We start from the raw sequence: 14970 nt of genomic DNA, 5'->3' as shown, positions 1-14970 counted from the left end.
TAGATGAAATTTGAGGTGCGTCTTATGGTCCGATGTCTCTCTTATCGTTTACAAAATATGGTATGAATGTTTACATTCTTACTCTCAAATAAGCAAAATATGTATTCAAAGGTGTATTTTTCTATCTATAAACGATTGATGTCACTGAATATTAGGAACGTAATGAGTTTTTTTGAGCATATTTATCATATGAGATTCATAAAACAAAATAAACCACAATACTTCGAAATCTGAAAAAACAAACAAAAAACTGAGTGAATTTAATCGTCGCGTTGAGGAAACAAGGTTCCATCTGACTAAATGTGGTTTTTGCATTGAACTTTTATTATATTTATATTTAAATATCCGTTCTTTGTGCTTTACAACTTTAAAGAAAAACGAAATCAATCCTCAATTATTATGAAATTTATGAAGACAAAATTGATAAAAAATATTAGATAAAATAATGTCTTCATTTCAAACTTTCATGTCTCAAAAAAAGTATTATATATCTCCACATAGAACTTTGTTTCCCCAATGCGAAGTAATGCCCCCGCCGTAATGTAGAAGCTGGGACGGGTATGATAGATCATGAATATCTTTATCACTGCAATGTTAATTGTATACTCATATTTATATACGCTGCTACATTTAAATTTTAAATAACCGAATAAAAAGAATACCAGAAAAATATGAAAATGAAAAAATTATATATTCCTGTCCTTTTGACTATTCCTAATTTTATGCCTTTTGCCCTCTATAATGTTTGGATAAGTTTTGAGGTAGGAAATGAAAGAAAAGAAAGAAAAGAAGTTAAATATTTGACGAGGAAAAAACATCTTTACAGATATGACAATATGCACTGGTTTCAATTGTTTCACCCACATTATCGTGCAGTAAATTAGATTTTTAACATCGGCACGAAATATTTGTGATCATTATATGAATGAGAATATTAAAATGTGTAAATTATTGTATTGTTTTTACCTCAAAACATTAGAAATGCAATTCATTGAAATTCTAATAAGAAATAATTGGTTAAAATCTAGTCAGCTGTCAAGATAAGAACGTCCTTGAATGACTTTGAAGTGACACTAGCTGTCTAAATTGAATACCTACGGATTATACGATACACTTTTTGTGTTGAGAAGCAGTGAAAAGCGGGTATTTCGCTCTCGTGTTTCTTTGTCAGTGCATCAATTCACAACGTAAATATTTCGTTTGATTTTTCAAATTAAAATCTGTATTCGTTCTTTTCATAATGAGTTTAAAATCAGTTATCAAATCTACAACGCCGTGTGAAGGGCAAAAGCCGGGAACTAGTGGATTGAGGAAAAAAGTTAAAGTTTTTATGCAAGAAAATTACACGGAAAATTTCATTCAATGTATTCTTGATGCAAATAATGATACAATTGAAAATTCAACGCTCGTTGTCGGCGGCGATGGTAGATTTTTAGGAAAGGAAGTCGTTGCTTTGATTATCAAAATTTGCGCGGCGAATAAGGTAAATAATTCAAACTATTCTTCAATCTCATATCCTTTAAAATGTGTTTTTATGAGATATTTGGTTTTGAATCTTATTTCAGTGTATTTTTTTTATTTTAGGTTAGCAAACTACTGATTGGACAAAATGGAATTTTATCTACACCAGCAGTTTCTAGTCTTATTAGATCTAATAAAACATTGGGTTTGTAGTTTCCCTCTCGTATTTCGTGAAAAATTTGCATATCATCACTTATGTATACCAACTTAAAATTATCGATCAGAGATTTATATAAAAAATGACTTGACTGAGTTTGTCTAGACAGATTCTAACATAAATATTTCTATTCCGCAGGTGGAATTCTCCTAACAGCGTCACACAATCCCGGTGGAATAGATAATGACTTTGGAATTAAATTCAACTGCCAAAATGGTGGTCCAGCTCCGGACTGTACCACAGATGAAATTTATAAACTCTCCACAAAAATTACCCAGTACAAAATTGTTCCTAATTTAGAATGTCCCATAGACAAGATTGGCGAATACTCTTTTGATGTAAGTAATTTTAGATATTATTTCTGGATTTAAAATAATCAAATTCCTCCACTTAAATTATGAGTTTGGAAAAAATACATCTTTGATCTATATTTTACCCTAGGAGCCTATAACACATTATAATTGTGTTTAATTTAATGCGCCTTGTATATCCTATTATTGTCTTAAAAATATGAGTTGAAAGAAATAGTGAAGGGTTATCCATCCCACCAGCTTGTGGTTTTCATTTTTTTTCTTGGTTTGTTTATTGACAGTTCGGCAAATCCACCCTGCCCATCTTACACTGGTCAATTTATCAAAAGTTCTTTAAATACTACAGGACCATATTTTTTTTTTTTTTCAAATTCAAACGCATTTATTTTACCAATGTAAAATTACAAATAAGACAAAATATTTAAGCCGTTAAATTGGGACAACATATCAGGTCAGGAATCCTCGAGCAATGGTTCGATATTATGAAGGTATAATACTCTTCAATAGCAACAGTATTTGCCTCTCAAACGTAGTTTGTGAAAGATATCGATCTTCAAAGTGATAATGTTCAGCTGCCTGACTGCTCTTCCAATCGGCATAACTAGTGACAGGCTGGTTCTGGAAGCCGGGAGCTAAAATAGTATGTGCTGACTCTGTCGGAGATATCAGGAAAATAAAAATTCTTACTCTCTAAAATGGCCGAATTCTCGACATAACCTCTTATTAGTCTGAAAAAATCGGTTAGAATATTGGTATTGATAGATTGCTTAATTTACACTTTGAAAATTATGCTATCTGAATACCAATGAGGAGATTCTGTGGTTTTTTTAAACTTTTTTATTTGTTATTAGACTATCAAACTGAATCAAAAAGTGTCACAACACATGTCAACGCTGTAATTGATTCACTAGAACTTGGGACGTCATTCAAAGTAGTTAATTTTTATCAATTTTTTCATTAATTTTTGAGAAACTTCGCCATACAATTAAATGCTTTACTTTTTACTGCATGTGAGAAAACGTTTTTTATATCAAATTTCTCGTAGCACTGAATTTCCTCAATATAATGTTCATTTATTAAATACATGAATAGAAGATGGCAAGATTTAGAGTTAAGATATTGGTATAGAAAAACAATTTTTTTATATTTTTTTTATTGAATTTTTTTTTTTCACAATATACATAAGAGGTAAAACAGAGTACCTATTCAAAAAATAAAGCATAACTACATAGCAATGAAATACATATTAATAGTAAAAATAGTAAACAAAAAAATCCCACAAAGGCATAGCCTGTTCGTACAAGAAAATGCTAATGAATTTTTACTCCTATAATAAAAAATGGACAGTTATAATATTTTTGTGTAACATAAGAAAGAGAAAATAAAATAGTCTGTAAAAGATTATATGGTATTTTGATTTACTGTAACATGTAACATTTACTGTGTCGCATATTCGGTAATCAAATCCAGGAGCTCAATATGCGTACGACTATTTATTTTATTTTTATTAATTAAAGGACCATCGTCCATTCATAAAGATAAACCAGATACATTATTAATATGTGCCTATTTTTACAGTGAAAATATAGAACCATCTCACTTAAAAACAAATAATTAGTGCATCAGATTTTAAAGCCAAAAATGTTTAAATATAAAGTTTATATTTGAAGCTCTAACATTGTGGTTATTTATTTTATTATACCAAAAATGTTTATCCAAGTTTAATGGATTTGAGACAGTATTTTAGTATGGTTCCTTAGTTCAGAGGTATTTGGTTATTAAAAGTGAATATGATAATCAATTAGGTATGATGTAAATAATTATGTTTGAAATCATTTTACACTATGTAAAAATCCCAACACAGCTATCATTTGTCCATGACATAATACCCCAGATTATCAAGAAATCAAATTGTCTATTATGTTTCCATGACTGATAATTCTGTCATTGGATAGTTCCTCAAAAGTGTATGCAGTATTCCATAGCAATAAATTCTACCTTCTGATATGATATCTTTACTCCATACGTTTTATTTATCTAGGTTACGTACTATTGCACTGTTTCGTGCATTTTATAATACATTAATTTATTGTTTATTGCAACGTAAAGTCAATGATAAAAGTTTTGTAAACATAAATGTTATTTATGAACACGGGATAATGTTTAAATTATATGGTAACTAAAACATTAGATAATGTACAACTATTTTGTTAGAAAAAACTACTTAAACTTCAAAATGTCTGCAAACCTCTTGACTTTCAAGTATCTAAATACTGTAACTATCAAAATCATTTTAGTACTTTTATATTAATTAAATAACAAGTGTATTATGCAATAATTAAAATGGAAATGGTCAACCCATTTTCCTTCCATGTCAGAGATCTTGGGTTCGATTCTCAGCATGGCATGAAATATTTATTTGAAAACATTTTACACAAAGAAAATTGTTGTCCTTGGACTGGCATCTGTAAGCCTAAGACTGATCCCTATGCACCATCAGGTCTGGAAAGGAAATAATAATGATGATTAATTATATGTTTTTTTTCACTAGATCTGGGGCAATAAACATGCATTTATTCTTTTTTATTATAATTACCTACAATTTATGTAACTTTATATTAAATAAACATAAACTACTTGCTCGCTGAAATACAATTTTTATTATTATTATAAAATATACGAAGAATAAACTAAAATAATCACTTTTGAAGTACCTACATACATACATATTTTAATTGACAAATCAATATTTTTTAATGAATCAATGTTAACTCATTTAACCTCTCAAGTTATCAAACGTATTATCAATTAGACACGCAGAATTCATGATTTTTTTGTTTTAATAAGACCCTGTAAAATAACATAAATAACACAACTCAAACAACTTTAATGACTTTTAAAATTTATCCTCGTTGGGTTTTAGAATTACCAGTATTATACAATATAAAACCAAATATAGGGACATTAGCAAAAAAAAACCTTGTTAATTATGACTGTTTAATAAATGTTTATGCTTTGATGGTTCTTGTGTACATTATGTACATAATTATGTTTTTATTTTGAGTAATACTTTAAAAACGTTAGGAATCATTTCCTTTAAAATTTTAAATTTATTATTAATTACAGATGTTCAATTTTATGTAATGCAATCGTAATATATTGTAAGCCACCACATATATAAAATTAATATTTTTAAAATTTTATTTGGTGCATTGGTGGTTACCAAAATAAAAAATCATCATTTGATTCTTATTTTTCCCATGTCTTAGATTTTAATAAAGCGGAATGTCACTAGCCACAAAATTATTTAATATATTTCTGAAATAAAATATTGTGTTTCATTCTATGGTTAATTAACCAACTGTGATTACGGGGCATTTTTATTTTTAAAAAATTGACAATAAAATTTATATTCACAACATTATTTTTTGGTATGTGTATTTTTGTACATACACATACATTTGTGTATGTACAAAAATACACATACCAAAAAATAATGTTGTGTAATAAGATCTGGTCAAAATATAAGTATAAATAAATTGCAGAATCATCTGCAGGCGATTACTAGTACTTAATTTAACTCGGAAGAGTCTTAAATACATAAAATAAAGTAATAAACGGCGGCCTCCGTGGTGTAGTGGTCAAGACGCTTGACTCACGCACGGAAGGTTCCGGGTTCGATTCCCGGTGAGAACACAAAAATTAAAATGTGATTTTTCTCAAGCCTGGGTGTTCTGTGATGTGATTCACCACTGTAATTGGGCCTCCTGGCCTGTTGTGGTGCAAAAATAAAAATAAAAAAAAATTAATAAAAAAAAAAATATGCTAATTAAAAATACTTAACTTCAATATCAATACATAGATGGTGCTCCAACACGCTAGTGAATGCTTTCTCATTTAATAAGATATATACAAGAATCAAAATGATACCAGTGTCGATATTCGCTAATAAGCGGAATGGGGAATGTTGTACGTAAAGTGGCCACTCAACCCAGCCAATGACAGGTCATAAGCCCTGTAAACGCTCGAATATCGATAATCCTGAATTTGAAAAAAATTCTACCTCATCTCTGTAGGAATATTGATAAAAAAAAATAAAAAATAAAAATTATATTATTATTCATGGAGTAATGTTGTTTTTTCGCTCTCCTGTAAAATTTGGAATATGTGGCTTGTGACATATGTATTACCGTTGCATAGACAATAAGTAAACTGGGAGTTTTTAATATGACTAAGTTGAATATATTTTTTCAGGTGGATGGCAGAAAGTTTGAAGTGAAAATAATAGATTCTGTGGAAAATTATGTTTCTCTAATGAAGAGTATTTTTGATTTCAATAAGATAAAGACATTGTTAAATGGATCAGATGCTAGGAAACCATTTAAAGTATTAATTGATTCCATGAATGGAGGTATATACATAGAGTTTTTCTCTTGTTGATTAATTTAAAATAAATTAAAAATGCCATTTTGTGAATGACCTTTTATAATGTTTTGTGTATTTTTTCATTTTGCATTGATGAATAAATTTCTCCTTCACTATTGTGTCATTACTGATGTGTTATATAAAAATATATTAAATTATTTTATTATAATTTTGTAATTTGAGTGTATAAAAACACATAATTATCACCCCAACTGGTGTATGCAAAAAAAATCCACGGGGCGATATCATCGGCCTCTGTGATATTTTGTGAACTTGCTAATCTAACTCAATTCACCGAAACTCAATAGGTGAGGTGAGATAAACTGTCGCTTTGTTAGAAAATTACTTGGGATTTCTTAAACATCATGTGCATAATAGGCTGAGATTAAAAGGGTTATTCAAATGAAGTCATTTTGGTATGTTTTTTTTGTAAATTATAATTTTCGAAATCTTCATTCTATTTTTTGATGTTTTTTAGTTACCGGTCCATACGTGAAGAACATATTCATCGACGAATTAGGCGCTACAACTGATTGTAGCACTCGTATCATACCCTTGGAAGATTTCGGCGGAGCCCATCCTGACCCTAACCTTACATACGCCCGGGATCTAGTTGACAAAGTAAAAAATAGCGATACTGACTTTGGTGCCGCATTCGATGGCGACGGTGACAGGAACATGATCATCGGCCGTTCTGCGTTCTTTGTAACACCGTCAGATTCTTTGGCTGTGATTGCCGATAACCTCGATTTGATTCCATTCTTCGTTAAAAACGGGGCACAAGGATTTGCCAGGTCCATGCCTACTGCAGCGGCTGTGGACAGAGTAGCTGAGAAACTTGGAAAAAATATGTACGAAGTCCCAACTGGATGGAAGTATTTCGGGAATTTGATGGATGCCAATCAACTCTCGCTCTGTGGGGAAGAAAGTTTCGGTACTGGGTCTGACCATATTCGAGAGAAGGACGGACTCTGGGCGTGTCTTAGTTGGCTCTCCATTATCGCTGGAACAGGAAAGTCTGTCGAACAAATTCTGACAGACCACTGGAAGAAATATGGACGGAATTATTTCACCAGGTATTTAAGAATGAATTGTTAATTAAACTTGATTTAAAATCTACACAAACTAAAACATATATTATTTTCTATCTTCCTTAATTTATATAAAACCAAATATTTGTTTTGGCTCTTGTAATAAAATAATTCTAAAGATTTTGTAATTGTTGACGAGTTTTGTGCCCCTTTATTATTATTAAATCAGAATTTTATACTGCCTACGTGAAGTCTTTCTTTTGTATTTAGAATAAGGAATTTGAGTTTTTTTATAATTAAAAATATATCTACGCAGTCTGAAACTGTTCATATATATAATATTGATGAAATTTTCCTTTACAGTAACAGTTTAATTTTTGTGTGAAACTGTTTTTACTGTTTCAGAATAACTGTTCAATTTTGTTTACCACCTCTTGTACCTGCATTTTATAAATCTAGATTAATTATTCTTCAAAATTGTCATTTCAATTATTTGTACTTCATTTCTGAATAATAAAGACCTATAATTTAATTGTATCAAAATTACCAGTGTAAATTTTATTTATAAAAATATGTATGTAATTTTTTTTCCTAGTAAATATGTTATTTGTACTAAAGTTAATAGAGTAAATAATAGGAAAAGTTTTACTGTTAAGAATTACATGCCTCCTTAATATATATAACCCAAATGTTCAATAATTACAGTACATGATTTATTGGGCACATTTATTTCTAAGTGTAATATGATGTTGTGTCCGTGTATTTCAAACATATTACATAAATCCATTTCCCTCTACATTATTGAAATTAAAAATTTGAATTTGCAATTTTAATACATTATAATATATCTTCGAAATAAGGCACTCTTCATGCAATTTAAATCACAACTTTTTAGTTATTCCATTTTTTCTTTCTCTATGCTTTAATGACTTTTTTGCAAATTCCAGATACGACTATGAAGAGTGCGCAGCCGATCCTTGTAACAAGATGATGTCAGAACTGGAAGCTAAAATAACTGATCCTTCCTTTGTAGGAAAGGAGTTCGCCTACGGAAGCAAATCATACAAAGTAAAGTTGGGAGATAACTTCAGCTATGTCGATCCTATTGACAAGTCTGTGTCCTCTAAACAGGTAAAAAATTATGCAAACCTTTTCATAAAATAATATATTACATATTTATATTATATTTTGAGAATGGGATATCCTCTTTAGAGACTACACTAGGTTTACACCAATCCATAGAATTCTAAGTTACAATATCATAATGAATGCAAATTTATATTTTTTGAAACAGGCTTACTTCAAATTAAAAAATCTACATTCTGGATCATTCAATAAGTAAAGCTAAAATAGTCAATTTGATTTATAATTGTTAATTTATATGGAATTATTTATTTAATAAAAAAAAAGAACCAACCATATTCTAAGCAAAAAATCTTTTAGCCAACTTCATGTTATTGATTGAATTGACATTAACATTATTGAATATATAATTAATAAAACACTGTGTGCTTAGACCGCTTGAGCTTTTTTTAAATCACTAGTTTCGGAAAGAACTGATCCTCCCGTCTATAGCTGTTATTATAAACTAAACATAAACACATATACAGAAATGAAAAATCTATTCTCCATTTGCATTTGTGTATTACATGACAAAATATTTTCAGTCAAAATCTGATTAGTTTTCTGAACCCCATGATACAGCTTTAAAGGCCAGTTTGGTAAAAATATTAAATTAAAAACATAATTGTTACATTCTTGTCAAAACTAATGAAATGGGTTGCATGAAAAAAGCAGCCCATTTTTATGAAAATGTATTTGTCATTTAACTTTAGTTGGACATTTTCAATGCAACTGGCCCCAAGCCACTTAAACCAGACATCGGTTAGTTACTTTTTTCTGCAGTCTTATTCTCTTGTATTAAAAATTGCTCGGTTCAAACTGGCTATATAATATTAATTTCTTGGTGTTGCAGGGTCTTCGTATTATCTTCGAAGATGGATCTAGAATCGTCCTTAGACTTAGTGGCACAGGAAGTTCTGGTGCCACTGTCAGGTACGAGCATTTTATATATAATCAATGACATTTAATGAAATAGACAAGTTATAAATGCGAAGGCATTTAAATTGCCGTCCTCGGCTTCCTTCTCTAACGGACTTCCATCGTAACTAGACATGACGCCATGTAGAATAATTAACTACTTTGAAACTTCACAAGTTTTTGTAAACAATAACTAATCAATTATAGCGTTGTTATATGTTGCGATAGATTTCCAGCTAGCCGTTTTATTCAACGTTTAGTGTATTTTGACAGCTACGGGGCTCTATTTTTAAATATCATCACAACTCACCAATGACAACTTATGACATTACGGGTGGAGTAATTTCAAGATTACAAAACTTCAAAAAATCATAGCGCTTCATATTTTTTTTTTAAATTTGGCTTAGTTTGAGTCTACTAACAAATAAAAAAATTTAACCGCTAAACTTTCTCATTGTTTGCATATGTATCCAGTTTGCATTGTTTGCATAAGGAAATATACTTTAGATATTATATATATTCAAAGTATATTTCCAATTGTTAAGGGCAACGCAATATTTGCTAAAAAATATGAGATGCAGTTAATAAGGGAATAATAAATGAGACGGGTTGTGGTCCTGTGGGTAGTGTCCCAGAATCCGAATCAGTAGGTACAACGTTCAAATCCCACTCTACCGCAACTTGTTTCCCATTTGCTAAAATTTTTACTAAGGTCTATTTAGTTATTTGAAAAATTGTTCCAAAATTTGTTTATTTGAGTCCAATCATAAGAACACCAATATTTCTTTAAAAATATATATTTATTGTCGACCTTATCAAAAATTCAATTTGGGATCTAACTAATGGTAAGCAAATGTGCTAACTACTACACGACAAAGATGATTTAAAAAAATAACGATCATTGATTCGGATTACTTCCCAATTCAAAACAGTACACCAGAATAATTCATTTCCATAAAAATATTTTTATTCCAGGCTCTATATTGATTCCTACGAAGCTACGGATGTGACCGGAGATGCTCAAGTCATGTTGAAACCACTTATTGAAGTTGCTCTTCAACTATCTGATCTAAAGAAATCCACGGGGCGGGACGCTCCCACTGTCATTACATAAGGATAGCTTGTCCTAATGTATTCCTGTAACTACCAAATATTATAGGTATAAGCGCTGAAGTTATAACTGGGGAAAGAAATACACATTGAGAATACCTCTGTTTTAAAGTTAATTGTTATAATTATCAGAGATAGTACCTACATACACTGTTGTCTTGGCAGACAGTAAACTTAAGATGTATAAATATTCATTTGTCGGATAATTATTTATTTGAAATTGGAATAGGAAAATATCACAATTTGTTTTTACAAGATAATAACAAATTTTTTATACTTCTTAGTAGCATAAAAAACATTTTAAATTCCCGCAAAAATTGTTATTGTCTTGGCCTCTTATCAGGGTTAAATTTTGAACCTTGTTCCTAGCAATTTTATTTTAAAAGTTATGTATGAAAACATTTCTCCACAATATCCAAATAGATTTTAAAAATACAATTTATTTTTCTAAATCCATTTCTTTTGTTTTTATTGGTATTCATAGTAAAGGATATTTCCCTATTGTAGGATTATTCAGCATTAAAGGTGTAATATTATATCTCGTTATGATGTTCAGGACACTGAGGAATTATAAATAAGTTGAGATTTTAAATATTTTATGTCTTCATTATATATTTTTAAGGTGCATATTTTATAATAATATATATTACGTATTATGCTGTGGTTACGCATAACTTTTTTGTCATGTTATTTTTTATTTACGGGTTTTATGGCTTTCTAAATTTAAGAAATTTTAAATTGTTATATTTATGATTTGTTAAATAATTAAACTTGAACTAAGTGTCACAACTAGAGGGTAAGTAAATGCGTATATCGTCGGTGATCTACTACAATAATTGTATAAACAGTTTTTTTGTTTTTCTATTAATACTAATAATGTAGTTTTATCAATCATGGAAGAAAATAATCTCAGTGCTAAAAACTATGCACTAACAGTAAAACTCATTAATTTGCATAATTTAATTAAAATTAAAAACTTCTTTATTTTTATTTCCTGAAAATGATCTGGATATTTGGCAATCTGGATGACTGGCGATCAGATAAACTGAGTTCTACTGTAATTTATATTGATTTTGTTACTTACTATTAGATTGTGCATTTGTTGCTAAATAAATGGGTTTTGAAATAAAACTTCTTTCATTTTATTACATTTATTACTATTATTGTATTACAAATATGCTCTTCGGAGCGGTCTTTTGTTACAATACGCATAGTCAAATATATATCTGGATAAGATTTCATTAATTTCTTTGGTATTTGATTTGAATGTTATAAATATTATACTTAATTAAAATTTGATATGAGATTATTTAACAGTATAACAATACCGATTTAATGCATTTTTATATAAAGAAATTAAAAGGTTCAATAAAATAGAGTATCTTAACTTGAAAGATCTTTTAGGCATAGCAATGGATAAAATATTATTATAAAATAAAACTTTATTTTAAGTGTTACACACATAGGTTTATTATATTAAAATAACACAACTATAGTTTTGGGAGAGCACTCCTCCTATCGACGGGTGATTCAACATGAATATTATAAATTCAGAATACTAATACTATCCACAGTGTAATCCAAGAGTTTCTATGCAAAAAACAAAAAATAAATCAGTGGTAGAAACTAATGTTGGATTGGAAGGGTGGGTGCACTTATCCTTAGATACCTTTTAGTGTTAAGCACATATCGTGGGTATACTGGCAAAAGGCGGATTTGACTTGATGATGCAGTTTTGTAAAGTTTTTAACTCTCTAGAAACTGGCAAAATACACTGTCATATTAAATTTAATATATCTGTAGTTTTAAAAATAAATTTTAGGTTAAGTCGGATACCGGGTATTTTATTCAGGCTAAAAGCTTCAAATAACTTAATATTTACTTAATATAAAATTAAGAAACAGAAAAATTAAAAAAAAAAGGGTTCTTAAATGAGCACTTAACATCTTAATATATTTAAATAAGATATAAAGGAGTAAAATTGGAACAAAACTTAAATGCTTCAATTTTCAAAACAGGGATTTGAGAGTTAAAGGTTTTTGCCAGTATACCAACGATATGTGGGTCCTAGTTTAGAGGAGAGGTAAGGAAACATGATCAATAGAGTCGAAATAATGTTAAGCATAATTTAGTTCTTAATGTGATAGTTCAATCTAAAAATAAATAAATGCATTAATAATAAAACTAATATTTGGTATTTGGGTTGACATCCACTTACCTAAGGTGTCGATGACAGGAGGGGTCTCCTGAAACTATAGTTGTGTTCTTTTGATAAAATAAACTGTTTTTTATTAGGAAAAACAACTGATGTTCTATAAAAAATAGGACATACATCCAGTTAAAGTTTTTCACAAATATAATGACAGAACCATATTACACAATAAAAAAATATATATAAGAAAAGAAAATAAGAGCAATGTAAGAAGTTTGGGGATGAGAAAAAAAAGTGGAGGGTGGGGAGAGGGATTTTTATAAAATATAGTTGATTAATTCAAAATTTACTTACGATAATAACATAAACACATTAAAAGGTTTGTATATTAATTATGTGTAACTCTTATAACAAAGTTTTAATTTACGAGGAAAATGCCAATTCAATTAGTAAAATAGATAATATTATTTAAGTGGTTAATTTAAACATTTCACTGTCAAAAATAGATACATTTTTTTCAATCTTACACAAATCGCACTTTTACAAGAATAATCATACTACACAAAGCTAAATACAAAAAAAATAAATACAAGTAACACTACTCAAAAGCAACAAGTGTTGTGTAGTGTTACTTGTATTTTTAAAATATATATCAAAATGCTATTGTCCGTCAAAGCAAAGTAATTTTTTGTCACTGTTGTTGTAAAGGTGCGAAATGACTAATGTCAACAAAACACAATTTGAAGGATGTTAAAACTTCTTCTGGTCATGAAGTAATAACTGCATACAAAATAAAATATTAAAAATTTATGTTAAAAATTAAAATAACTGCATCATAATATTATACATATGCACTTTAATAATTGTTAGTAATTTAAGATATGTATATGCATATTTTCTAAATACAAAAAGTTTTTAAGACTTATTTTAAATAATCTATATTATCCTCTGACGCATAATAATGACGAGTAATAACTCATGGGTTATTATCAAAGCACTCCAGAAGTATTTTAGCATTAAAATATTGTAGTTATTTTGAATTCTATAAACGTAGATTTCCCTCAAGGTTAGGAAATATTTCAAAGAAATAAGGATGCTACCACATTCACCTGACCGAAGTCAAACAATGTCGTTGATGGATAGAAAAATGAGACCAGCCGTCGTCGATCAACAGTTCTCACTACGCCAAATCGCCAAGAGCCTTATTATTAAGTTTTTATTATAAACATCCGTCGATCAGCTAACGCGGTAGCGTGGTGTGGTACACCACATGACATCCACCGGCATCAGTCGGGTGAATGTGGTAACACCCTAATGCTGATCAATAAAAATTCTTTTGCATTAAGTTACCATTTTCTTCAGCGAGGGAAAGAACGTACAGGGCGTTCGAATATTTCATAAGTCCATTTTAATGTGTTAGTGCGTGTCAGTGAACCAAGTGAACATTCTAATTTCATTTGTTTTAGTAGGCACACCAGAATATTTTGTTTGAAAACATTTCTCCATGCACATGTTTTATAAGAAGAGTTTATTAAAGACTGGAATGGAACTATACCTAATTTACCACTAAATTAAATTACATTATTTATAATTTAAATAATATCCTTAAGTATCTACAATATTTTAAGTAATACCTTTAGGTTTTACCTTTATGTTTTAACATACTTTGTCACGGAGCTTGTTAAAAGATATTGCTTAAAAGGAACTTTATACATGTATGAGAATTCAGTCATTAGCTACATTTTACTAAGGTATTCTGACACTAAATAATATAATGGCATTTATTGTGATCACTGATTTTGGTCTTGCATATTTTACAGTGGTTCTGGCCATCGTGATATCACAGATATTGAGACGAGTATTTATCAATTTACAAAGAATTGAGCAAATAAATTACAAGCGCCAATTATAAATATTGATGTGTAAAGTATGACATTGAATACAGTCAACTTCCCCCGAAGGTAGAGTGACGTCATTTGAAGTAAACTCGGAAGCGTGAAAATGTGGATAAGCCCGCTTATTGCTCCAGTGTACCTATAAAGAAATTAATTTATTAGACAAAGTATTTTTATTAAAAAACTACATCAAACTTCCAACCGCTTTCATACGGAGCGGACTTATCTCCACTTGATTTCCTTTTTCAGGATTTTCACCCAAGCGTAGACATCGAGTCAAAAAACTTATCTAGGAACCTGGTTCTGTTTCACACAAAGAACTGTATTC

The 14970-nt window shown here is 29.5% G+C and overlaps 2 protein-coding genes across 3 annotated transcripts in view; one reads left to right on the top strand and one right to left on the bottom strand.

Moving 5' to 3' along the window:
- The first annotated feature begins 1060 nt into the window (after window positions 1-1060).
- Pgm1 (phosphoglucose mutase 1) lies at window positions 1061-11726 on the top strand. Its single transcript, XM_088236999.1, has 8 exons — window positions 1061-1483; window positions 1585-1666; window positions 1817-2016; window positions 6244-6400; window positions 6893-7490; window positions 8393-8576; window positions 9421-9500; window positions 10461-11726. Exons 1-8 carry the CDS (start codon window positions 1241-1243, stop codon window positions 10597-10599), a joined length of 1683 nt encoding a protein of 560 aa, XP_088093125.1. The 5' UTR covers window positions 1061-1240; the 3' UTR covers window positions 10600-11726.
- The window catches only part of LOC148274513 (neutral amino acid transporter 9-like), a 31964-nt gene continuing 27615 nt past the window's right edge, over window positions 10622-14970 (bottom strand). For both annotated transcript variants that reach the window (XM_088237001.1, XM_088237000.1), the window contains exon 11: window positions 10622-14781. In XM_088237001.1, coding sequence (XP_088093127.1) covers window positions 14613-14781 — 169 coding nt within the window. In that variant the 3' untranslated portion in view covers window positions 10622-14612. The remainder of the gene's footprint in view (window positions 14782-14970) is intronic.

The sequence above is a fragment of the Micrasema longulum genome, unplaced genomic scaffold, assembly GCF_059751315.1.
Source record: "Micrasema longulum isolate JH-2025_06_02 unplaced genomic scaffold, ASM5975131v1 h1tg001633l, whole genome shotgun sequence".
Classification (NCBI taxonomy): domain Eukaryota; kingdom Metazoa; phylum Arthropoda; class Insecta; order Trichoptera; family Brachycentridae; genus Micrasema; species Micrasema longulum.
The sequence above is the reverse complement of the archived record's forward strand: the minus strand, read 5'-3'. Positions and strand labels throughout refer to the sequence as shown.